General features: G+C 37.8%; 1 protein-coding gene across 2 annotated transcripts; it reads right to left on the reverse strand.

The window, feature by feature from the left end:
- Nucleotides 1-1,086: 1,086 nt before the first annotated feature.
- Nucleotides 1,087-17,113, reverse strand: pik3ap1 (phosphoinositide-3-kinase adaptor protein 1). 2 transcript variants are annotated; one of them, XM_022196324.2, is made up of 17 exons: nt 16,966-17,113; nt 15,739-16,164; nt 14,453-14,808; nt 14,026-14,170; nt 13,752-13,894; nt 13,529-13,661; nt 13,115-13,311; nt 12,825-13,002; nt 12,670-12,732; nt 12,328-12,585; nt 12,175-12,231; nt 9,995-10,188; nt 9,838-9,910; nt 9,457-9,624; nt 6,992-7,062; nt 5,237-5,337; nt 1,087-1,927 (listed from the first exon to the last, which is right to left on the reverse strand). In XM_022196324.2, exons 1-17 carry the CDS (start codon nt 16,994-16,996, stop codon nt 1,813-1,815), a joined length of 2,709 nt encoding a protein of 902 aa, XP_022052016.2. In that variant the 5' UTR covers nt 16,997-17,113; the 3' UTR covers nt 1,087-1,812. The 2 variants fall into 2 exon arrangements, with proteins under 2 accessions (XP_022052016.2, XP_051815683.1); XM_051959723.1 differs by lacking the exons at nt 1,087-1,927; nt 5,237-5,337; nt 6,992-7,062 and adding an exon at nt 8,612-9,279.
- Between the last annotated feature and the right edge of the window lie 8,882 nt (nt 17,114-25,995).

Below are 25,995 nucleotides of genomic sequence, written 5' to 3' on the forward strand. Positions count from 1 at the left end.
CATTACAAAAATGCACTTTACAGCTCATTGTTTTGATATGTTTTGCTATGCTCCATTGTTACTATAAAACATTGATTTATGAATGTTATAAATATTGATTTATAAAGCTTATATTGATTTATAAATGCGCACAAGATGTGCTTTTTTTATCTGATGAGGTCTGTGATCATTATTTAACATGTTACTTGAATGTATTTGCCAGCTGGGGTCAGATCAGATGCACAAAAATATCTGTTGAGACATTTCACAGAATCCCATATTTACAATACCACAACTGAGTCTCAGTAATATGTCTATATGAAATGTGACTTAACTGAGCGCGTGTCTTAGTCGTAACTTCTCATGGTTAAAAGGCTTTACTTCTGGTTTCACGGTTAATATGGAACCCAGTAATATGCTTCACAAAGCCTCAGACCACTAAGAGTCTTTTCTTGTTTAAGAGTTTTGATGACCTCTGTCACATCTGAGAAGATGCAGACCTCAATCTCTGAGACATAAGTCGTGGGAAACACACTTCATGGTCGTGGTCCGAAAATACAAAAAAAATGTGGAAGAAAGTTTACATTTTTCACCTAAAACAGTAGAAGCATATAGTCAGCTGTAAACGAGAACGAAAATCAACCTGAACGAGTGCATTAATCTTGACAACAGACAACATTTCACACAGTAAAATCTGTTTAGAGTTTTAACTATGCATCTATATAATGAATTATAAAATGAATAAAATATAATTACACTACCACAGATTTTTCACTTTGATGAAGTGTTTTTCAGTAAAGATTTTATCTTGAAAATTTCAACCAGAAGTCCTGTCAGGCCGCACTTTCTCACACTTTATACACATCCCTCCTCAGAAAACTTCAGAGGAGACAGTTTCTGCAGTCAGGATTCATTTATATTCAGAAGAGTGAAGTCGATTAATTAAACTGCTGTATGCCTCATGGGATGAAAGTGAGAAAAAAGTTTTCACTTACATAAAGATGTTGGGTGAAGGCCACCTTTGAAGGACAAACAGAGAATATAGAGCACCATCAAGTGACCAAACTGTGTAACACAGTTAAAAATCAAGTACCCAGTAAAAACAAGGACAGTTTCAAGTTTATAAAATTAACATATTATCATTGTTCATTATGAAATTCAGACAAACACTGATGTATAACAACATGTTAATTTGTCAAGACACACATGACTGAGATAATCATTTAAGGCATATAATTGTGACAGGAACTGAGGTAAAATAAGTACATAGAATATTGTTACAAAAACTCACAATTAAGTAGAAACACAAACAGGAATATCTAATATATTTTTCTAAAGTCACTGCTCAGTCTAAAGGACATTCCAGCACATGGAAATAACACAATTAAAATTAAAAATACAACAAATAATTACCCTATTTTCAGTATCTCAACACAAAACCCCACAATAACAACAACTAAGTCCTGAAAACCTAAATTCCTTTTATTATTAAGATACTTAACAAGTCTCATGGTAAAGTTTCTTACGGTAAAAACAGGCCATAAAACATATACTGAGTATTGCAGAATCACTCATACAGAAATAAACAGACCCACACACACACACACATTCAGAGAAATATTATGAATAGAATTACTCTGTTAAGGCAAAGTGATGCATACAAATAATAATAAAAGCAAAAAACAAACTGTAAAACTCTCTTTTCACGGATTCATCTTGTTTAATTCTGACAGTTGTTCACAGCGATACACATCGTCATCTCCTCCATCCACCTTTCATAGAAATAACCCTAAACTTTAGAGATTGAACACAGACAGTGCAGATATGAGGCCATCACCGCAGGCGCCGAGGTACGGGAGGCGCTGAGTCTGTCTGTCGATAGGAGGGTCTCTGAGGAAGCGCCCGAGTCGGGCAGGATATGTAGCGCTCATGAACCACCTCTGGCACCCTGCGACAAACAAACATTATTGGCTCTGATGCTGCAGCAAACACACCGTGAAAGTTGGGTAAACTCTGATCTGCAATTTATGATCACCACTAAGTAAAAGAGACAGATAAACAAAACAGCATTTAACAAGAAACAGCTATCATGTCATATATGTTACTGTCCAGACTTTGAAAACCAGTGTTTCATATCCTGAACCATTTATTTATCCACTGTAATGTTATAGTTAACATTTGGGTACACTTCACTCACCCTGGTAAGCAAGTCACAGAATTATACGCTGGTTAGATAAATATATGAAGTATGCTTTTATGTTTTTATCACTTACAATTATTGCTACAATAAACGGTTTATAATTATTGGAAACAATTGTAATTATTACAAATGTAATTTTTTTAACAAATACAAATATGTCATTTTTAGTTAAACTGTAATCTGATAAAACAATTGCAATTATATTATTTAAAAATATAAAACATAATATCTAAAAATCTCAAGTTTTATTTTTAAATTGCTTGTCTGAACTTCCACACAAAAGTTACTTAAGATTATCAGGCTGGCGGGGAAACTGTGGAACAAATAAATGCTTCTTTTCTGTGACTATTTTATTCATAAAATTCTTGCAATAAAACCTACTGTACATGTCACCAAAAAATAGGAATACTGCGCTTTTCATTCACAGTTCACAAGTGCTGCTGCTGTTCTTTTTGTTTGTTTGTTTTTAGCTTTCATTGATATGAGAACTCATCCACTTTAAATATAATCATTTGTATAAATTTAAGAGTTTGTACAGAAATTACTATTATTATTACTATTTTAAAAATAAAAATAGTCCACTTACAGTTTGTTTTATAATAACTGAACATGTAAAAAGCATAGACAGCATTTCTATACCACATTGAAAAGTTAAAAAGTCATATTCTTATTTTAAATAAACAGTTATTGTGTGATGTGTACTGAGTCAATAATATGAACATCCTCTGGAATATGAAAAGGTATCATAACATTCTGTTTCGCATTTTCGCTGGACTGTGGTCGTTTTATGTCGCTTTTTAATTTAAATGGATTTTTAGTGTTACATTAAATGTGCCCTGTATTTTTGATATTCCACCTGTTAGAGCACCAGAAGTTGTGAGGCACTGAGGGAAGTCTAGAGATGGTTTCCAGAAATCAAATAACACACAAAAAACTGTTACATAACATGTATTTTAGCCCTAATGATCAAAAAAGATTATAAAAGAAAAGAAAAGAAAAGAAAAAGAAACAGTCAGAAAGAAAGAAAGAAAGAAAGAAAGAAAGAAAGAAAGAAAGAACTACTACTACTACTTGACTGTGTAGTGTTGTTAGAAGTGGCGGTATAGGCAGATAATAAACAGAGTAGAAGTAATCAGAAGCAAAAATAGTTGAAAGTCAACAGCTGAAAACGAAAAGAAGAAGAAGAAACAAACTTTGTCTATTAATGAGAGAAAAATAGTCTTCAGGAACTGCTTTAAATCGGGAAAACCGTAATTATTTAAAGATACCAAAAGAAGCATAAACAGCTGATCAGTCATGCGATCATTGCCGGTACGTCAGAATGTATTCAGAAAGGTTTTCCAATAAAGCTCTTATGCTATTTTTTGAACAGCTTAAAGCAAGCGTAAAAATTTTATTGTGAAATTGGGTATGTTTAGTAAGTGTTGGAATTTCCATTAACTTTTACAGGAATACTTCAAAATGCACACTAAAACCATGTCACAGCAAGTGTTTGAATGCTTCTAGGTCGCTGAGGTTTGGAGTCACCGATACTTTGGAGGGTGGGGAGATAAATAGTTTGGGAACACCTGTGATATGTTACTGTACTGATTATTTGGTATTTAACTGTATTAATCACACAGTGTTATCTGGTTGCTGACAGATAATACTGTATCACATCGTCCTTGTCAATTGTATGTACATGTACAGTCTTATTTTAAACTTTTCGTTTAAAATAAGTTCATGCAAAGCCTCAAAATGAAGAAAAAAAGGTCTCGATAAGATCTCACAGTGCCATGAAATTAGCAAGAAAAAAAACTGCACAGGCAGATTTTATCACATTATTTCCGGCACCTCAAACTTTCTTTCTTTACAGTGTATTGAAACTAAATCTCCCAATACTAAAACCGACAGAAATCGAATTGCCTGCTTTTCTCAAACGCTTCCTCAACACTAAAGCTCAAATTTTAACTGCATTGTGAAGTTGTGGGGATTTCAATATTTTGCTAATGTCAAAGGTCAGATATGTAATTGCCATATTTTCCTTTCATCATTGTAAATTTAAGTTCACAAAAAGCAAGTTTGTTCATACACAACGACACCACAAACAAGCAATTAGACATGTACTGTATTTTAATATAGACGACCGTTCAAAAGTTTGGGGTCACCCAGGCAACTTCATGTTTTCCACGAAAACTGACATTTTTATTCATGTGCTAATTTAATCACACAAGGGTTTTCTAATCATCAGTTAGCCTTTCAACACCATTAGCTAACACAATGTAGCATTAGAACACAGTAGTGATGGTTGCTGGAAATGTTCCTCTGTACCCCTATGGAGATATTCCATTAAAAATCAGCTGTTTCCAGCTAGAATAGTCATTTACCACATTACTAATGTCTAGACTGTATTTCTGATTAAATTAATGTTATCTTCATTGGAACAACTGCTTTACTTTCAAAAATAAGGACATTTCTAAGTGACTCCAAAACTTTTGAACGGTAGTGTACGTGTCATGTTCAACAGCTGAACAAATGAAAAGTGTATCAGAGTTTAAACCTGACATGCTGCTGTTGCCCACACGACCTTTTAAAGCGATAAGAGACGCAGAGCCTCTATCAGTTCAAGTTATCAGCCTGCACAGCTTCACAAATTTACAAGAATTCATTTCAGGCATAGCAACAAAAAAGAAACTACTTTTAGAATTACTTTGAACTTTTCTTTCAGCGCTGTTCTCGGTAGAAGCTGTCACCTCTGTGTATGGAAGTTATTTCTGTGTTTACATCAACGCCCCCTTTACTTTCTCACCCTGGCTTCCTCTGTAGCTCACAGCTGTGAATCACTGGTGGGTGAACGTTTCCTCTTTATCGTTTATTGCCTCACTCGTTGTTACTTGTACATTTTTTAATGGTCTCTCTGTCTGTTTCTGTCACACTTTATCACACATTTATGATATCTGTGCTTGTATTTTATTTTCTATTAGGCATAGAGACAGTGCAATATAATATATTTGCGAGACTGCATTGCTTTGTGCACAAACAGCATCAGTGATGTGACTCACTGCGTGTTAAACTGACCTTTCAGGGATCCGTGGAGGAATCCTGGGTGGAGGAATGTGGGGCGCAGCGTCGGATGGTCGTGGAGGTCGCGGTGGAGGAGGGAAATTTTCTATTGCCTCCTTGAAAAAAAAAAATCTAATGTGTGACTTCACTTCCAAATAAAACGGTGACCAGTCTAATAAACACTCTTTCCTGTCTATCACTTTTACACATTTGGAAGTGGTTTCTATAAAAATAATCACTTCCTACTTTAAAATGGTTTAAATGTAACTTGTCCCTGTCTCTCTGACTCTCTCTCTTCAACCCCTCTTCCTCATTCACTGCAGCTGGAGCACACCAGCTCACCCGTGACTCTGCTCAAACACCGTAAAACAGCTATATGATACACACTTGTTGTACTGAAGTAATTTCTATCCACAAACTAACTCTTTAGAAGACAAAGGCACAAAAAGGGATAGATTCCTTTGGGTTTGTTACATATGAAACCCCGGCTGTCTGATCCTGTGTTGTTGAGATTGTCGTCAGTTCACTGCAATTTCAAAGTGGATATGCTCACATGATGTTGATTGTGTTAATCCCATTGGCAGTCATCTCCTAAATTAATTTAATTAATCGTCAGAGAATCACTGAACCAGCTCTCCATCTAACGGCTCACAGGTTCCTGCAGCCCAGAGGGATCTAACCCAGGTGGGATTCTGAGGAACGATTAAGCTGGTCGTCGAGGAAATTCGCTTAGCTACTAACTGCTTTCTTCGAGACGCCTATCCCGCTTCCTCTGATAATTGATCTAAACTGAGTAGCCACTTTTGATTGGTTAAATTCATTTACCAGTCCCATCTGTTAACGGCAGCTCTCCTCTTAGCGGATTTGGCACTTGTTAGATTGCTGGACGTACAATTTAGACGTCTGGACATGAATAACCCCATGCATAAGGTTAAAAAAGGCCACCCACAGCAGCAAAGACTTAAGTAACCTTTCAGAACGTGTTTAGTTGTAATGCACACATTAACCTGACTTTTTACCACCAGAGAAAATATATACGTGATTAATCACCGTGATAGGGATAAAGTGAATTTCCAATCAGTTAACTTTAATTGCAGGACAAATGTTTTTTATAATATTTCAGCAGGGGCGCAGCATAAGCTCATAAATCACAAAACTCAATGAGACTGATTCAAAACACAAACATTAATATTCTTCCAATTGATTAACGCAACTCATGAATGGAACTATGCTTACTGCATTCATGATATGTCTCTTAAGACATACAAAACATTGTATAGACATGTTAATGAGGTGAAAAGCATGATTTTAATCAGAAGGGGCTTTCAAGACCAACTGAATAATTAAATATTAAAAAAAAATCTGTCAGTGTATTCATTAAATGGCTGTCACTTGCTTCATTACATATAAGACTCTTGTGATATGAGTAGTGGTTTCATTTAGTGTGTAAAAACGGAAATCTTCAGAAAGAACACCCCGGCTCTGATTATACCCAAATGATTTTGAAGCAACGACGCCAAGATTTTACAACAGAGAAACACATGTTCTAAATTCTAAAATATAAGTTTATCTATACTTTAGGTAATAAAAAAATGAAAGTAGGTGGTAAAAAAATAGTGCAGCATCACAAGAGAACTTGAACTCTGAGTTTACATCAAAAAGCTGTGATGAACTGTCAGGGGCAGCACTTTGTCATGCAAGTCTGAGTGAAGATTACACCTTCCACAGGCCATGAAGATGCAAATGCTGCCATCACTAACTGGGACTCACCTCAAAGTCGGGCTCTGTCCCGCTGCTGTAGCTAAAAGTGCTGTGAGTGCTCAGTCGGTTGCTCTCCGTGCCTGGTGTGAAGACAAAAGGAGGTTAATCTGGCAAGAAAACACGTGATTTCAAGTTTGTTTGAGGTTCGTGCTTGTGGTGAACTGTGTCGTAACAGTACTTCGCCAAATGTGGGTAAAAACGTCTTGTGAAGTCTCAAAACAAAGACGCTACAGTTGTACAAAATGTCAGCAGGGAGAGGTATGAGCGACGAGAGCGAGAATGAACACAGAGACAAGTCGAGAACAGACGGAGTAATGTGAGAATCATGAGGCTGCCAGCAAATGATGCTTGAAATCCTGAGAATATATCAGCTGTTTAAAAAGCACAGTATCTGACCTTTTAGAAAAAAATCCTGAATGCAAAATAACAGTTCATATCCTTACTATTCTATCAGCTCTGTAGAAAATATAAAAAATATAAAAAATAGATTGAGTTCAGAAAAACTGCAAAGAGAACAAACAAATAATAACTATACAGTACTGAATATTATTTATTATTCATTTTATTATTAATATTATTAATTTAATGTCTATCTGATCTTATTGAACTGGTAAAATTAAGAAAAATAAAGTGATTAAAAACAGTGACAAACTAGAGCAGGCCGATTTTATCACAGTCTTTGCAGATCTTTCTTTCTGGCCACAGTGTAGCCGTCTGCTGCACTTGGCATTCTGGGTATTTCAACACTGATATCAAAGGTTAGAATTGCCATATTTCCCTGTTGCTGTTGCATTTCAAAATGAGGAAATGTTTTTGGCCATAAAATACAAAGACGTTAATGATATTTGAAGCTACAATGGGTTGAGAGATGTGAACAAACATAAGCTTTCAAAGCAACCTGATATTCTTCATGCACAACAACGACTGACGCAGTGTGCTATAATATGCTAATATAGTTTACAATAACTAATCAGCCACAGCATTAAAACCTCCAACAGATGAAGTGAAAAAAAAATAGATCTTCTTGTTCTGCTGGGAAACTTGGACCTGCACAATATTAGGCAGGTGGTTTTGATGCTGATTGATGTATACGTTTAGTTCATTTGTGTTAGGGAATTTCTGCGATGTCAGGTGAGGAAACACCGGAGGCGAACTCAGGAACACTCAGATGACTGATGTAGAGAAAAAGGCTTTACTGAATTCAGGAGAATTGACATAACAAGTGCATTGTCAGTATCAACTCTGAGGAGTCTCTCTGTCCTTGCAGGGTTTATACTGTCTGAAAGAGAAAAGAGGCAGGATCTAACCTTGTTGTTGTTGCTATATCAGCAAATAGTTGTCTGTCTGAGCAGTTGGTGTGCTTCTGTGTGTCTCCAATTGTAGTCAAGGGATGACCTTCTGTATGTTGGTTCGAAATGACCTATTACCTACAATTTTTCCTTAACAATTTGTAGTATGCTGTAATATGAAGTGTACTGTTATACATATTATCTTTCAAATAAACGTAGAACAACATCCATCTTTTATGGTACATAAAATGAAAGATCTAGCTCTGCTGACTACAAATATTATCACTCTTTTTTTTAAATCAACCTATCTATCTTTAGGGAAATCAGAAACATCCAAAACCTTTACAATGGGTTTCGTTGTCTATCTTTTACTGAGCAATCTTCGGAACAGAGCTTGTGTGTTTTTTTTTCTTTGTAGCTGAGTCTGGTGTATCTTCTACTAATTCAATATTCAAAGCTTCTTTAGAGATTTCATCTTATTTGCATTCACAGAGGGAACACTAACAGACTAAATGCGTCGTAGAAATGAGGCACAGGACTTGTCCATTAGTCAAGACATCTGTCAGAAATGCATGAAGCCGTTTTTGAATGATTTCAGCAAACATAGGTTCTAATAAATATGAATTTTCGAAAATGTCTAGAGTCAGGCCCACCCTGGCCACTAGTTAATCTAATGTTGGATTATTCCCCTGGATTTAACTTTTCCTCCCACTACTCAAGCTACACCCAGCTAGTACCACTGCAGTTTAGTGCCTCCATGTGAGCGCTCTAGTAATCCTTTCTCTCAAATCCTTGCCGAGTTCCTTCAACCGCAGATAAAAGAAATGCACAGAAAAGACCGACTGATGATCAGAACTGGCACTTCTCGAGCCCTGTCACCTTCAACAATTTCCTCCACCTACTTGCCTGAGTAATGTGGAGGCAGGAACTCAAACGGCAGGCAGGTAGAAGCGCCATGAACAGATCACAGGGCTGCAGCGACACACACATGCTTGAAGTCGAGAGCATCTGACATACATTTAATAGGAAGTGGGAGGAGAGCCACACAAACAAAAGAGGAAAGCAACAACTGAGAACTTGCACTGTAGCCATCTTGTTTAGTTGTATGTTGAGGACACAGTTGTGATCACGGAGCCATAGCGCTGACAAAAAACTCATGAAGGAAAAATAAGCATTGGGACTCACTGGATGTGCTGGAGGTGCTGCCTGTCTTCCAGCTGCCCCTCTGGATACCCTGAGCTGGTGTCGGGGGCAGGGCCATTGCTCTGGGTGCAGGCTCATACACAGCACACTCTACTGTCACATTGGAGCCCCAGTATAAGTTCCTCTGCAGCGGAGCACTAATCTCATAATCTAGGAGAGGAAATCCACACCAAAGTTTAGCGCTGACAAACAACAGAATGTTATTTTTCATCATTTGCTGCCCAGTAACTTGTCATTTTATCCCAATAACATCTGCTCATAGTTAATCCATCATGGAGAGATGTATCAAAGCTGCATTACAGCGATTTGCTTCCAAGAAACACAATGACTATATTTCAATATTAAATTGTGAAATTATTCTACCGAGTTCCTTCCCTGTCTTCTGTCTCTCTTTGTGACGTCTGGTGATGCTGTTTCGTAATTTCTTCAGATTTTCCTTGGGGAAAAACAGACACGTTAGATTTATTGCCTGAAAATCCATCAGCACATGTCAGATCACAAATTTAGCATATTTATCTACCTGCTGATAGCGTATGGAGTTCGCCCTCTGCTCATGGTCAAACTGCCAAGCCTTGAACTCTTGGACCGCTTCATCGACAGTGATCTCCCCGACTTTTACCCTCTCCTGCAGGGATATGAGCTGCCTCTGTCCGGGGGTCTTCATCCCAGCATAGGGGTCATAAGCAGGTGTGGGGGGTTCTACCACAGGCCGAGCTGAACGGGTGGGAAAATCAATCAACATCGACATCAAAACATTATAAAATTCTCCACTTTGTAGTTTTTCCAGCCAAGGAAAAATATCTGTTTGGATTTCAGTAATTGGCAAAAACACTGCAAAGTAAAAATAAAATGCTGCATGGTGATGAGGTAGAACTAAGCTGATTGGTTAAACTGAACTTCAATTGACAGAGAAAAAGATGCACTAATGTTTGAGGAACAGGACTTAAAGGTATTCAGAAGTTTTAAGAAGCATTTCAATGTCATAAAATGGCAACATTTAAAGGACAAAGAACTAACTTGTTATAACAAAACAAAAAGAAACACATTTCTTTTCATGTAGTCATGACTATAAGGCTGACTAACAAGCCTACCACAATAACAACAGTACTAGGAGTTGTGTACTGTCTTGCAAACGGGGTTGAACTTGAAATTATTTTGTTTTTCTTCGAGTGCAACATTTCCACAGTTAGTCAAATGGTATGCTCCCACAATATCACAGGCTAATTTAAAAATAAGACGTAATAATTAAATCCCTGAAAACTTTTATTCATTAAACTTTATTTTCAACTCTGCAGAAGAAGAACCTATTTTGTTGATCACTGTTTTGAGAGTGTCGTCTTACTGTATTACTGTAGTTTCATTTGTTCATTACGCCGCAGTGCCAGCTCTGATATTTTACAAATAAACTGATTCATAAAATATTAGGCTGTCAGTTCCTAAATAATTTCTATCATATTGACTTGTAAAAGAGGAAAGAAAAGATAAGAAAAACACAAATGCAATTTTCAACTTGTCTCTATTTCTAGCAATGGTTTTGCTTCTTCTACAGTGGTGCTTGGTTTTATACTGCAGAAAAAAATTATGTCACAATGTGACGGGAGCAAAAATAACAATGACAACAGCAAACACCCAGGAACTGCTTGTGGTTCAGAAGTTTAATTACATGTAAGAGGGCTGCGCTCCATTTCTGAAAGCTAATTCAGGAACTCTGGTATTGTACACACTTACTGTCATAGCTTACTAGGATGCCAATGTATTATTTTTTTTTGTTTTTGCTTGTATTCTTAGCATCCTTTAAGTTTAATACATACACAATTTGGGGCAGCAACATGAGGAGCTAGCATTTTGTACACCTGTGCCTTAACTGCTGCATCAGGTCTTAATGTCTTTTGCAAAAAACACCTAGAGGCACTGGAAGGAGAATATTTTTTTCTTTGATAGCTACTTACTCTGAGACAAACCTAAAAATGCCCTGACATACATTTAGTTGTAACCATTAAGCTAACTAACTAACTATGTTTGCTGGTTTAATTTGATGAATTTGGTATCACTGAAACAACACTAATACCACAATGGTTCATTTACGGTGGATTAGATAGAATCAAGAAGTTAATATTCTGTTTTCCATTTATGCTCATGAGTAATATTTTACTAAAATTAAAAAATCCAGCACACCGTTGAGCACAGCATGAGTAGGTATTAGATCAAATAATGCAAAATATTGAGAACCTACTTGGCCTACTAAATCCAAAAATGCCATTTGGGTCTATTGTTTTAAAATGTAAACTTGAATTTCAAATGATGACATAACAGGAGTAGAAAAGCACTTAGAGAGCACAGTACTCCACCAAGACTGCTCAGTCGTATCATTTCTGACAGCTTGAATTTTTACAAAATTCCTGGATCCAGACTATAAACCGCATCACTGCCAAATTCTAATCACCTGGTCCTTGCGGCATTTCTGACCGTCCCTGAAAATTTCATCCAAATCTGTTTATCCATTTTTGAGTAATGTCGCTAACAGACAGACAGACAGACAGACAGACAGACAGACAAACCAGCGCCGATCGTCATATAACTCCACCAAGGCTCTGCCTCCTTGGCGGAGTAATTAATCATAGCATTTGATTGTACTGGATGACATCAAACTCTAATAAATAAAGACAAACAGATTCTAACTGTGAGTAAACTGTACTTTACCTGCAGGATATCCAGATTCCATTGCGTTACTCTCGGAAATGCCTTTATCCGAAAACACTGTAAAAAAATTTTAATTATCTACTTTTGCCTAAAGATCACTTTTATTAAATACATATATAAAATACAAATAAATAAAAACAGTCTGCACCATACCTCTAGAGATGTATGTTACAGGCTTTTCAGCGTCAGACTCAGACTCTGGTCTGGGGATGGGGGCTGGTGGACGGTTCAGGATTGCAGGTTTGTAGGTGCTGTCTCCATCTACAGTATCGTAGATGTCTTCAGGACAGAGGTTGTATGGGTCCTCCTCTTCCTCTTCCCTTTCATCAAAGCTTTGGGGGTCATATTTTTCCTCTTCCTCACTTTTAAAGTCTTTGTTGTTATCCGGGACATCTGTGGCATGTGGTTTGGCTGAAGGACACGAAGTAAGTCTGTTACAAACAGGGCTGGAATATCAAACAGTATTTCTTTATATATATTTATTAGGATGTATACCTTGGAAGAACTTCCTGAGCATAGCTTCCTCAGGGTTCTCGTCTACAGCAGTCATGACCTCATCTAAAAAAACAACACCATCAGCATCAGCAGCCGCCAGTTTTGCAATTATTAATCAATGTTACAACCAATAAATGAAATCAGGTAAATCTTACATAGGTCCTCTGCACAACCAGGGTCAATCTCCAGCATCGACTCGTATATATCCTCTGAGCAACCTGAGTACTTCATCATGATATCCTGAGAGGTAGCCGACATCATCTCATACACCTCTGCACTATCGTCGGTGTTGATGGTGTCCTCCATGTGAGATTTTAGCATGTCTGCTGTCTCCTGGATTTGTTCAAAGACAAAACATGACACTTACAAAAACGTGACTGCCAGACGAAAATAATAATTGGTGGATACTACAGTAAAAGAAAAAAAAAATCTTCTCTGGACTTACAACAAAATCATCGATGAACTGTCTGAGATCATTGAAGCCACTCTTCTCTGCCAGCTTGTTGGGGTAGTCTCCATCCTTGTTCATCACACTGTAGGCTTGCAGAGCCCCGGGACACTGAAGGAGAATGGTGGTCAGCTTCTTCAGGCCGTACTTAGCAGCAAAGTGGAGCAAAGTGGGAAGCTCCTCGTTCCGCTGATCTGAAGCACAAAAAACAAACAGACACAACCTGTTACGTGACTACATGTCGACTCTCAGGCGCCACTTTCACTTTCTGTTACTTCGCCGAAAAAGCTCAAAGAGGCATCGCAGAGACAGAACAAACTAAGAGGTTTACTCGTGTTCTTGTAATACTTTTGCAAAAACAGCAGCGTTGTAGCTAAGTGATGGAACAAGAAATGAGAGTATCAAACTTACATGCCGACATATTGGCTTCTTCAATCTGTTTGGTTCCAAACAGCTGAAGACCAGCTGCAGGCATCCTGGATTTTAATGAGTCAGTTAGTATGTTGTCCAACGATTCTGTTGTGTTGGATGTCAAGTTGAAGGCCTGGAAGTAAAAAAAAAAAACATTAAATAAAGACTACATAACCTGCAAAAGAGCAAACAGTGTTACTTTGTGTAAGACATAATGTCACACCTGACAGAGGAAATTGACAGGATCAGTGGCATTTTCAAGATACCGACTGACTTCTTCCATATTGGTGTAATATGTAACAGGCCTCAAGCTGATACATGATTGGTCAGTGTATAAAGTGAGTGATGCATTTCCAGCAGGCATTTCTAAAGAAAACAAAATAAAATACTGATTTAATAACGACATTAAGTCTAGATGCAAGTTATGGAGATCTTGTATTGAAAAGTAAAACGCTATGCAGCAGTTTAACGTCACATGGCTTCCTCTAGATACTTACCCGGTGCAGGAACACTTATCGTGTATTCGTTCAACATGGTGCCTTGCACTCTTTTTGTAGCTACATTTTCAGATGAAAACTCCACCTCAGGTAGCGACTGATCATCTATTTTGTGTGTGAGAATGATGAAAAGCGTCTCCTGTTCCTTAAAAAAACAGAGGTGAAGCAGAATAAAGCAGCATGTTAGCAGTTCTTAACAATTGGAACTTTAATAGCTCATATCTACAAAACAAGGACTGGGGTAAAATATTTCATTGATTTCAGCATGAATTTTTGTTCCAATGCAACACCATGTAAATGCTAAATATATTTGTGTGCAAACATTAAAAAAAAAGTGAAAATTAATCTTAGTAACACACTCAGAGTGTCTGTGATAGACACAAATATTGCCGTTAAAATGATTATTATGTAATTGCTTCAGTCTTACCCCACACAGAACTCTGTTTGGCTGAACGGTGAGACAGGTGAGGTGCGTGGGTGAACTCATTTCCTCGCTTGTTAAACTCCCTGTGTTTGCAGGCTCTTCATCCTTCAGGACTGCTTCTTTCTGCTCTTCTGACACCACTTCCTCCATTTCATCAGGGGTAAAATTTTCAGGTGAAGCAGCTGCGGTCAGGTCCGACTCTGCTGTCAGGTCCGACTCTGCTGTCAGGTCCGACCCTGCTGTCAGGTCCGACTCTGCTGTCAGGTCTGACTCTGCTGTCAGGTCCAACTCTGCCGTAAGGTCCAACTCTGCTGCAGCTGCAACAGCTTGGCTCTTGTGTTCAGCCAAAGCTCGTCTACCTTTAAATAAAAGACACACAGAAATTTGTTAATTTTTGTTGTTACCTAAATATTCTAGAAATACATACCTTTAATTCATTCTACACAGATTAAAGATGTTTTACTGAGTCAATAAATATTCATAGACGGCTTAAGGATCCACGCATAAAACAACCTACTCACTCGCTTACTTCTGGTGATAAGTTTCAATTTCGCCTGTTAAATTCTGAGGTACTGAACTTTTGCTGTCACTCTAACCCAGCAGAAAGCATGCAGATATAACCGTGTCCACCTTTTACAGAAATTATTTCTTCAGACCAAATAAAAACGGCTACTTCTGTGAACCGTACTGATTAAACATTGTCTTTAGAACAGCAAGATGCTTTTGATGTTTTTCCAGCATTTCTTGCCAATTCTTGAACACCATATGCAGCATGAAATTTTACTCACTCCATTCTAGTGGATCAGATTATGACGTTTGAAGCACAGCACATGAATTCTATTTATCTAGCTACCTTATCTACTAAGCTAGCTACCTTATATACTAAGGTAGCTAGCTAACAAGACGGCCTTTTTGAGACATAAAGTGAATCAAATTACTGAAGAATTGATCATTTTTCAAACAAAAACCAGTATAGACATGAGTGTCTGAGATCACTGTGATGGAACGACTGAAGAGTGTCGCCACAAATTCTAACAACAGATGATTAAAGCTGCAATAAAATGTAAATAATGCCTCAGTTCAGCTTTAAAAATGTAAAAATCTGCAGGTTTAGCAGTACAGCTAAATGACACGTCTTTTGTAATCTGGAAGAACAGAATTTTTAACTGACTGTTTCTTCTCTGGGTCTCTGAGCAGTTTATGTGAATATTGCATATTTTAGACATGTATCTATCATAATGCAGCGTTTTGTGTTAAGAAAGGATAAAATGTGATAAAACATTGCATACTGTCAGTAACTGATTCCAAAATGGTGGAAAGGTAAACAGAAGGCTCGTCGTCAGCATAGAGCTTTCTCCAGCTCGCCCAGTCTCTAAGTTGTTCCTCGTGTACGTCATCCTCTGATATGCCACATAACAGCGCCACCACTCTGTGCGGAGGGTAAAGCAGCCTCTCAAATGCTTCCTGCAGTTCGTGGTCACAGAGGATGTCCAGGAATTCTCCTGTGAGGAGCAGCACAATGCACTTGCAGCTTTGGAAAGATTCAAAGTTGTATCCGTGGAGCTGATCGGCCGGTCCAACCGCATACAGCAGAATAGACCTTTTGTGGAATTTCCGAGAAGTTCGCAGGATCTGCTGCAAATACGACGCCCATTCCTGTGCCTCTGCAGTGTGCAGAATTAGCAGCTCATATGTCGAGAGGGAGTCAGAAATTGCTGAAAAACAGAATACATTAGAGTGTGGTTAGTATGTACAGTGCATGTATTCAACCGGCTGGCAAATTGCCTTCGCAAAGCATAAAGTTGGAAAATATTAATCATTAGTTCCTCTTAAACGTTGCTGATCCTGCCGCACCATGTCAAATGAATCACAGTCCTGCTCAAAAATTACACTAATGACATGACACTGGTGATATTATGTGTTGGTTCCATGTTTCAGCAGGTAGTGTTTGTCATGGAAATGCTCCACGACATACCAGCTGTCCGGCCGTGGAATGTCAAGGTTACTGTGGCTGCAGAATGAATGTCCGATCTGTTTGATATTTCAGTCCAGAGCCAACAAGGAGTTGTGCAAACACTGCACTGTGTCAACACTGGTCAGAGTAATTTTGTTTGACTCATTACAGTGTTTAATCAGGTCAAGTTCACCTCTGTACACGCTAACTGGGAAAGAAACTCAACATGAGTGTTCACCTTCATCACAGCTCCTACTAATGACAGGGCAGCGAGACCTGCCATCTGTTTTGTAAATAGCCAATAACATGACTGATACAAACCAACATATAACTTTGCCTACACGCGACAGCTAAAATGACAGCTTCCTCTTTTGAAAGCTCAGATAATAATTCTCAATGAAAGTTACTCCAATAAAATTCAATTAAATAAACATGTATTCAAAACACAAAACATTCTGAAAGAGTAGCCAATACTGTTTAACAACAATGTTTTTAAGTACACTTTTTTTTAAATATATCTTTACTGATCGAAAGTAACTTAAAAAACGTAAATGATATTCACCTGATTCAGTGCTTGAGATGGATTCCTCCATGGTTGTAAAGTCCTAAAAACGAATGAAATCACCGCACAAGGTGCATCATTCGTCCAAAGATTTCCTTTTGCTGTCTCAAGTGTGCTGCAGCTCTTTTAGTCGTCAACTGAGACTACATCAGCTTTCACCAGCTATAGCCCTCTGCTCTGTAGTATTAATAGCAACGCTTAGTTTCCTGATTTTGGTGACTCTACCCCACTTCCTGAAACACTTGAAGAAGTGAGAAAATGCACCACAGTCATGTCAGAAAGTGCAACATCTGTGCAGTTGCATTTGCTGTTCGACCTTCATTAGTCATGTGTAGAAAATTCAATATAAAATTATTATGAATGAAATGAAAAGAATGGCTAACTAAGAGTTGGTGTGTTGAATTTTGAGACATGTAGAAACAGATGAGAGAAAAACAAAGCCTCTAGTCTTTTTTGTAGGCTACACTTTGGATACACTTTGTTCTCTATAGTGAAAGTATAACACACAAACATCAGTTCACCTGTTGTGTGAGTCAAATTTCTCTTCCGCTTTTTCACTTCCTTATCAAGGTGCAGTGTGTCTGGAGAGTTTCATAGTCAGAGTGACACTGTAAGGTTTAAATAAATAAACTCATCTCAGAATAGTAACACCATGACAATGCTACCTACAGGTACAGTGGTGGTGACATTAAAATTGCTGTAGGTTTAAAAAAAAACTAAGCATCCACATAAATTGTTTCTGTACTACTGTGAGGTTTAATAAGTAAACGATTACTGTGGCCACTTCACCAAATAGCAGTGAGAAACATAAAATGGGATGTGTTGCATGAATACACACACACAAACGCACACACGCACATGATGCATTTTTCAAGTGAAAAAGCAAATGACAAATGAAGTGAGTCAATGAACTGAGTGAATCATCTGTGTGGTGCAACTGTTTCTCAGTATGTGAAGTTCCAGATTCCGACAGTATTTCTCCACTTTAACAACTGATTACAACCCTGTATGGTACCACATTAATACAACCACTAGAGGGCAGGAGACACTCACTCACATCAGCCATGAGACGGTCTCCATCACTGGTTACTATACAGACAAACAGAAGAAAGCAGTGAACACAAGGCATACAGATGGAGGGCCCAGGTGCGTCTACACACGTGTCATACTATGTTAGCTAAAGAAACTCCACAACATAAAGTACATCTTGTTTTCTAACAGCAGGAAATCAGTACATGTGTCTTTACTTGTAGGGAAATGCAGCTAACAAAAACAATTTCAAACACCAATTCTTTCTCGTCAGCTTGGCGTGGAACTAAAGACATCAGCAGAGGAAAATGATTTTTGGATTTCTGCAGACGGGAGGGATGACTTCAGTCTTCTAGATGAACATGAACACAAGACAGCTGTCTTGCTTTGGATACATTGACTTGCATTGTTAAAGGCTAACACTTTACTCATTTATGGAGTCCAGTCTTTTTCTTTTGTTGTTGGGAGACAATATTTACTGACCTTCATTTTATTTGACAAGAAAGGAGAAAAAGAAAACTACAGTAGAATTAAAAAAAAGTTTAGCTGACAGTCGTACAATGCAGTTCATTAAAATTATATAGAAGCGAATGTACAGTTGCACACCAGTCTTTGATAACGCCAAGTGAAGATGATTATGACGATGATTAATGTTCAAAAATATGGCTTATTCTTACTTTAAAAAAGAAATTTTAGGTTAGCTCTCACAAACAGACTTAAATTCCTCTTTACTTGCGCTGTAGTCTCCATGTCGACTGATTGATTGATCGGTCAATTTGCTTTCATTCAACCAAATTTTCATTGGTTGGACTATCGATGTTAATTTTAAAGGACACAGGCTTTACATCATGTGCCTACCAAGATTAATCGATTATTTTTAGCAGCAGGAGGAAAAGATTAGTTGTGAAAAACCCCAAGTTTTCTCAACTTGGCCAACCTGATGTAGACTGCTAGAACTAAGTTGTGTTCAGTGACCATTTACTCGGAGTCAGGTCCATCCAACAGACACCATGTCAAACAAGTTGTTGTGGCTGCATTTCGTTGAAACGAATGGCCAAAAACTTGTATAAACTCAGTTTGCATATCACAGCTGAACAACCAACATGGCATAACATGTAAAAATGGCAGGTTAACTTGTCTGCGTTGGGATGTTCTGCCAACTTTTAACGCTAAGTATTTAAATGTGGGCATATCTGAATTGACATATTGCACGACATTGGGTCTAATAATCTTTTCAACAGCTTTAGCGTCTGCCAGAAGCAGCAGCTACACCCAGACTGAGCTAAACCTCCTTTCTTATCAAAACACAGTTTATCACAATGGGAATTGTCAAATTCGCTGCTCAAGACATGAGGTCTGTTAGAGTTGTGAAGGGTGAAGGCTTTAAGAAACTGATTAAAATTGCAGTGATTGTTGAAAGCTCCTGCAGCTTGGTATGGAATTGATTAGAGAACAACCCACATTACCACCTGAGCCACAGCCTGACTAAAACTTTGGAATCTATTTCATTATAATATAACAACACAAAAATGATTTAATGTGCTGTAAATACTAGCTTTGTGGGTTTATGATTAATTCATTTAGGCCAATAAGGCTAGCAGGTAGTGTGTACTCAGTGCATTGTGGCAAACTCAGTTCATCTAGAAATAATGAGCTGATGCATTTCTCCCTGCAACCAATCAGTTTGTTGAACAGTAGGTATGACTGACTGCAGCGCTACTTTTTACACACGTTTATGCTGCTTGTCATTCACACGGAAAGTGTTCTGGGCTAAACTGGAGTTACATTTTCCTGGCATGACTTGGACCCACTAAACCAATTAGAAGGTGAAGTAAACGCCAAAAAACACAAAGCAATCACGAGTGTTTATGAGCAGTGGATGAGAGTTGATGAACCTGACATCACAGAGTTGATGAGCCCAACAATCTGCTCACAGCAGATTGTGCAGCACCTCAAACTGTTTTTTCCATCAACAATACACCACGTCATCACAACTTTTGCAGAAATACCTCACCAAATTTAAAAAAATTTTAATTACATTTTTTTGTTACTGTTGGCATATATACATGTAGGTTTGCCCTAACTGTTGAGTTTCTTTAGTTGTAGTCACAAAAGAGTTTATTCACTTGTCAAACTGTGAATTTCAGCCACGAAATCAATTTACACAGCCTTTCCTTTCTCCAATAACACAATTAGTTTTGTTTCTGCTTTAACCTCTTTCTCCAGTGCAGACCTTGTAATGGCCGCAGCAAAAGTTCACCGTCTGACTTCTAAAGCTGCCTGTGAAGAGCAGGGTGATCCATGACCCGTCTTTAAGTACAATTTCCTGTAGAAAAAGAATCCCCTAATTTCTTCTAAATCTGCCATTAGCTACCATAAGCATGACCGGCCCGTTACCTTTTGTTTGGGCTCCCTTGAAACCACTATCTATTAGGTGGCTCAAATCAAATCCCTGCAGCCTGAGTTTAATAAGAGAATATTTTTGCTCCTATATTTTAACCTTGTTATCCAATATCCTGCCTTTTCAGTGCTCAGTGTATTTTCAGTACACACTACTAGCGAGACCTGACATCCTGCCTCTCGCAGCACAAAAGTTCAGACACAGACTAACAGCTCTTTGATATTTGTTATACAGGCACTGGATTAGTCAGTGGTATATACAGAACAGTTTACTCTGGCCAAAGCCAACTATACATTTTTAGCCTGACCCCTCCCTACAGAAGATGTTAGTCCAGCTTCTCACAATGAGGCTCAGAATAAATCTGCTCTACTGTGTTTGACTTATTTTAAAAATGTAATTTATTTTCGTAATGATTTAATCCTGGTCAGAAAAAATTCTGTAACTTCTTTTATAGTTAATTCATTGTCATTTAGAGTCCTGGAATCTCTCTCGTAGCTGACAGACACGTAATTACTGCAATGGGTACAAGAAAATTGATTTGTGCCAATTTTCCAAACTGCATTTGATTTCAATAATATAATATGTGGATAATATGCCTCCTGGGTGAAAACTTTGTATTTCCAGAGTGGTTTTTTTTTTCAAGAAATGGAAGAAATGCAGCTGTGTTTTTACCCGTGATTGATGCCAACGCATTTTTACACTTTGAAACTGAGCTCATGAAATTTGCTGTATTCATAGAGAAGCGTGTAATGATTGAAAACGTGGAAAATATCAAAACTGAAGAAAGCACTGAGCACTCCCAGGCAGGAAGCTGCACCAGAGGAGGGGGGACAGCACTGTACATCTAATATTGCCGACATAATGGTCATGTTACCGTCTCGTTTACTGTACTTCCCCATCCCGGGGAAAGCTCTACCTCATATCTGTGCTGCCTCTGAGGCTGTTTGGGAGACTTTTAAAGTGGAGGAAACTAGAAACAAAGCACGGTCCGAGGAGATGGAGTGCAATCTTGAAATGGAAAACTGAAATGGGGAAAGGGTCTCGAGCTGAAATGTTATTTGGATGATAGCCTGCATAAGAAAGGAACTGTGTTTGGTTTCTCATTGAGAGTCACCAGCAGGGCTCATTGTGATAAGAAAATAAGTCTAATGTTACCTGATCTGGTATAATGTGGACCAATTACCACTCCATTGCACTTCATTACAGGACTGTAATAGGGCCGGGGGTCAGTGCTTGAGATGGAGTGGCAGAGGAAAATTGAGTCGTCATTGATAATATGATAAAAACTGACAGTGAGAGGCCCCTCCAACAAATTATTGAAATTTACAGTTGATAGGGAAACACTATAACCTCATTTGGTAAGCAGCTGGCAAGCACTTGTACAAAGCAGGTCCTCTAACAACAATGAGAGGCTTATGGAGAGCGAGAAATCCAAAACTATCACAGAATAGTTTTAGACTCCCGCTCATTGGCCTCTGGCACTGAATGTGCATGTATTCAGTTTTTAGAAATATCTAAAGTTACACAAACTCCTTCAGTGAACAGTATTTTTCTCCTAAACAGGTGGATTGTGGATACTTTGTGTGGAATGACATAACCCCTTATTATATGTCGCAACAATAATATGCTGGCAAAAAGTCTTCTTACACAAACAAATCAACTCTGGCTGACATTATTTTCATTCTTAGTGTTTCTCCGCAGTGGAATAGCGAAGTGCAGAGACTAACAAAATAAAAATCTCAGTTTCTGTAAACCCCCGTGTTCTTGGAAAAGGTATGGAAACCGTTTGTTTGCCTCAGTTAAAGTCCCCCCATTTGAGGTCTCTTGAATAAATAAATCTAATAAACTACCGTCAGACATACATTTTCAATCCATCAAGGTAATCTGATTCTGTTTACCTGAATGGGAACTATTCTAAAATGTTATTAAAAACTTAAATGGAGTTTAGGTGTGGAATAACTAGGCCCAGGAAATGATGAGCAAACAGCAGGATAAGATTCCAATTACTATTAAACAAGCATTGCATTGACTAGTAAAGAGGAAAATAGCTTTGACATTTTCCACAGCCGGAGCTCCCACCTGACAGGCTTTGTCGTGGGAGAGCACGGCAAATTCAATTCATAAGCTTTCAGACATGAGGTGGTAAAAGCTTTCTCCTGAAAAATTACTTAAAGGTCCGTTTTCAATTATTAGACCAGTGGTCAACATATGTTTTACAGATACTTTAGTTGGAGTAATTGTTTATGTTTTTAAATGATGCGCCAGATTGCTGAAACCACTAAGGCGAATAGAATAGATAAAGAAATAAGAATTTAAACATTTTATTATACATTACAAACTGAATTAAATACACAAGACTAAATATTTTCAAAATGCACCTTTCCAGCTCTTCTCCTAAAGCATTTCCAATATGTCCCAACATTAGGAATTCAACAAGGCCACCAAGTCATTACCTTGTACTGATGGAAATATAATTTATGAATCATTTAGAGGACCAGTTAAGTTTATCTCACATATCTAAATAGGCAATATATTGAATGCATGCTTCATTGATCAAAACTGTTGTGGAACAATTTATCGAGCAACCATCATTAACTACTATTTAAAGATCATTTTGCTTTCATCTACAGTCTCCACTCAGCTGAAATCACTTCAACATGATAAGGCAGTCAATTTGGATGTCAGCTTTGGCTACAGTAATCACACTGGCCACTAGATAAGTGTGACTTTATTTATTTATATTGAGCCCTGTGCGTGTCTAGTTGAAGATAATAGTTTCATTTTCCAGAGAAAGTTTGCCAGCTACCCTCATTGTGGAGTAAATGTGACAGATTTCTGCTTCATTAGGATTCATTGGGCTGACAAAGATGGATTCATAAGATGAATCAACAATAGCAAAAGCAATATGCAGGATTCCATGAATCTCTTTACTTTCCTTGTAGAGACTTAAATAAGTCCCTTACAAGTTGAGATTTACAGATCACAAGTGACAGCAAGGGAATGAAGATGAAGAGTCAAAGTCCTGAAGGAAATGGTTCAAGAAAGGTTACTCCAACATTTAAACATGTGCCGTAAAAAGAACACATTTTACATTTGTTTTGTTTTTTAAGGAAATTTCTCTTCAAATTCAAGAAAAAAAAACATATTAGGGTAAAGCACTGTCAGTGACCTGTTTAGTAAGAATTAAGGACTCTTGCAAGCGTGTTTCTTTTAAGAATTTTTGGACGGCTAAACACTCAAATGCTGCGTTTAGAGACAACCAATATCTTCAAAGAAAAAGATTTTAAAATGATCTAACATGCTGCTAAATGGGGTTTCATCTACCAGCTTTTGTATTTAGGTTCTGGGGAATTTAAATGGTATATTGTGTTAATAATATAAACTATTACAAGCATCTTTAAAGGCAACTTAAAGACAAATATATAGCAAGTCGATAAACTGGACAATCCATCCACGAAGTCGCGCTTTTGTCAATAGTTTATCACTTAAATTAATAAATGAAACTAAATATGGGCTTTTATAAATGGGAATTCAATGGAAACAGTTCTACACACATTTTTTCTTGGTGTCTGCATGAACTCTGTCTTTATCACCATATAGAGCTTCATAAACCTTATTGTTGTAGCCCTCCTTTCTCAGTTTTAAATATTGTGTTTGTATTTTTTTCTGACTAGGGTCTGTTGCTGATGGTCAGTGTGATACAAAGTGCCAGCTATAACCACTCTATCTTCATCATTTTCCACATTATCTCATGTTGCTCTTTGAACCTTGTTAATCTGATTTCCTGAGTTACTTTGTAGATGCTAAGGTCAGCTGCCTTCAGTTCCTTTTGCTTGAGAGCAACAACCGTATGTGTCACTTCAGTGTTTCCTCCAGTGTTTTGGAAATATTGGACTTTTCACTCTGCAACACACTCACTTTTTGCTAATTAGAATTTTATTTGGGGTATTTTTGATTATGTCAAACTGGTCTACTTCCAAAAATCATCTGTGGCTTCTGATTGGCTCCCAGTGTTTTCCTAGTTGTCACTGTGCCAGGTAAGACTGCTGCTCCAAGCTAGTAAAAGTAAAATTGAGAGGAGAACCTACAGAGCAAAAGGTTACTCATCCTACTACTTTGTTGCATGTTACAGGAGTTGAAGCAGCATTGTTGAAGGATTACAGAATATTAGGAATACTTAAAGGCGTTTCTGCTTTGGCTGTGTGCAGTGGAGGAAGACGGGAGTGACGAGACAGCTGGGGATGTCAGACAGCAAAGGTCATGAAAGAATAGAAGCATAAGGCAACACTATACATTAAATGCAGATCTGATGATGGCATTGAGTCCAAATATGTTCAAATACAGGCTGGTACAGTAGTCTGGGTTAAGCAGAACTGGCATATGGCCTTTCAGAACCTGATAAAAGTTCCTTCACAGTTCCGGTGTGAACATGCCATGAATGGATCCTTGGGGATCATTTCTTTGGGCTTTTCAAAATATCACCAAACCTGTTCCTACTAGGCGACTATGGAGGTTTTCTGGAAGTCACCCGAGGGGTTCATGAAGTGCCACATGTGGAGGAGCTGTGAAAAGACCCCCTGAGAAAGTTTAATTTCTAAAATTAAAGTACATACTTACAAAGATATTGCACTACAGAGCTTGTTATTACCAGCGCTCTCATCACAGCACAAGGATTTTGCACTTCCACAATAAGGCACAAGAGGTCAGAGTTCCACTACAAATATTATGAAATACCTCAGCGTCTAATCCACAGCTACTGTATGCCAGACATGCACTATTCATCGTTATCATGAAGGCCATTGCCTGAAAGATGTCTGTTGAAATAAGTTTGCCTAAAACATCATTACAAATCCAATTAATACTGTCATTAAACTAGATGAAAATGGTGACAACATTGTGCGGTCTGAAATTCTTTTAAATTACTAAAAGCTTGTCCTGGACCAGGTAGCAATGTAATTTGTCAGTGATGGTGAAATGTAGATGTTATCGAGGAAGGTAACGCTGCGGGCTTCACTGTTTACACCACGAGCTGCGCTGCTACATTTCACTCAGTAATTATCAGACTGAATTTTAAAAAATGGAGACTTTATGTTTAAACTGCAGAGTATATCTGAACATTGTTGCTACTGATGTTAACAATACATCATTGGCATGCAGAGTAAATTTAAAATTCATGTAGGATAGCTCACTGTAAGCTGATCTTGTCAGCAGTGTTTTTACAGAAAGCCTTTGTCCACAGTCCATAACATGCAGTACCTCTGTGACCAGGTCTATCTTGAACAGTCCTCTTCTTGCACACAAAGACAACATAGCAGCGCCCATGTCATGAGGGGATCAGAGGCCAGAGGAACTGACTTAGTGGAATTTACCAGCTGATAAAACCTCTATTGTTTGCAAAAGGCACCTCTTAATGTTTCTTCTACCAGACTAAAAGTTAATGGAGATGCTGGCTTTAAATGGCAGACTTGCAAATAATTGCAAATAATTGTCAGAATATATTTATAACAAACATTAATTTAAATCTATGTATCATTTGGTGTTATTAGCTTAATTTATTGTAGAGTAATATAGAAAATATTGACTATAAAATACAATATGTT

Source organism: Acanthochromis polyacanthus, chromosome 15, assembly GCF_021347895.1.
Source record: "Acanthochromis polyacanthus isolate Apoly-LR-REF ecotype Palm Island chromosome 15, KAUST_Apoly_ChrSc, whole genome shotgun sequence".
Classification (NCBI taxonomy): domain Eukaryota; kingdom Metazoa; phylum Chordata; class Actinopteri; family Pomacentridae; genus Acanthochromis; species Acanthochromis polyacanthus.

Bases quoted from the DNA above. Each gene is read 5' to 3' on its own strand.
- pik3ap1 (XM_022196324.2), bottom strand. From the start codon at position 16,996: ATGGAGGAATCCATCTCAAGCACTGAATCAG. The intron at 13,312-13,528 runs GTAAGTTTGATA...TTTGTGCTTCAG, and splicing joins AGAAGCCAATATGTCGGCAT to ATCAGCGGAACGAGGAGCTT. The intron at 10,189-12,174 runs GTAAAGTACAGT...CCACCCGTTCAG, and splicing joins GGAATCTGGATATCCTGCAG to CTCGGCCTGTGGTAGAACCC.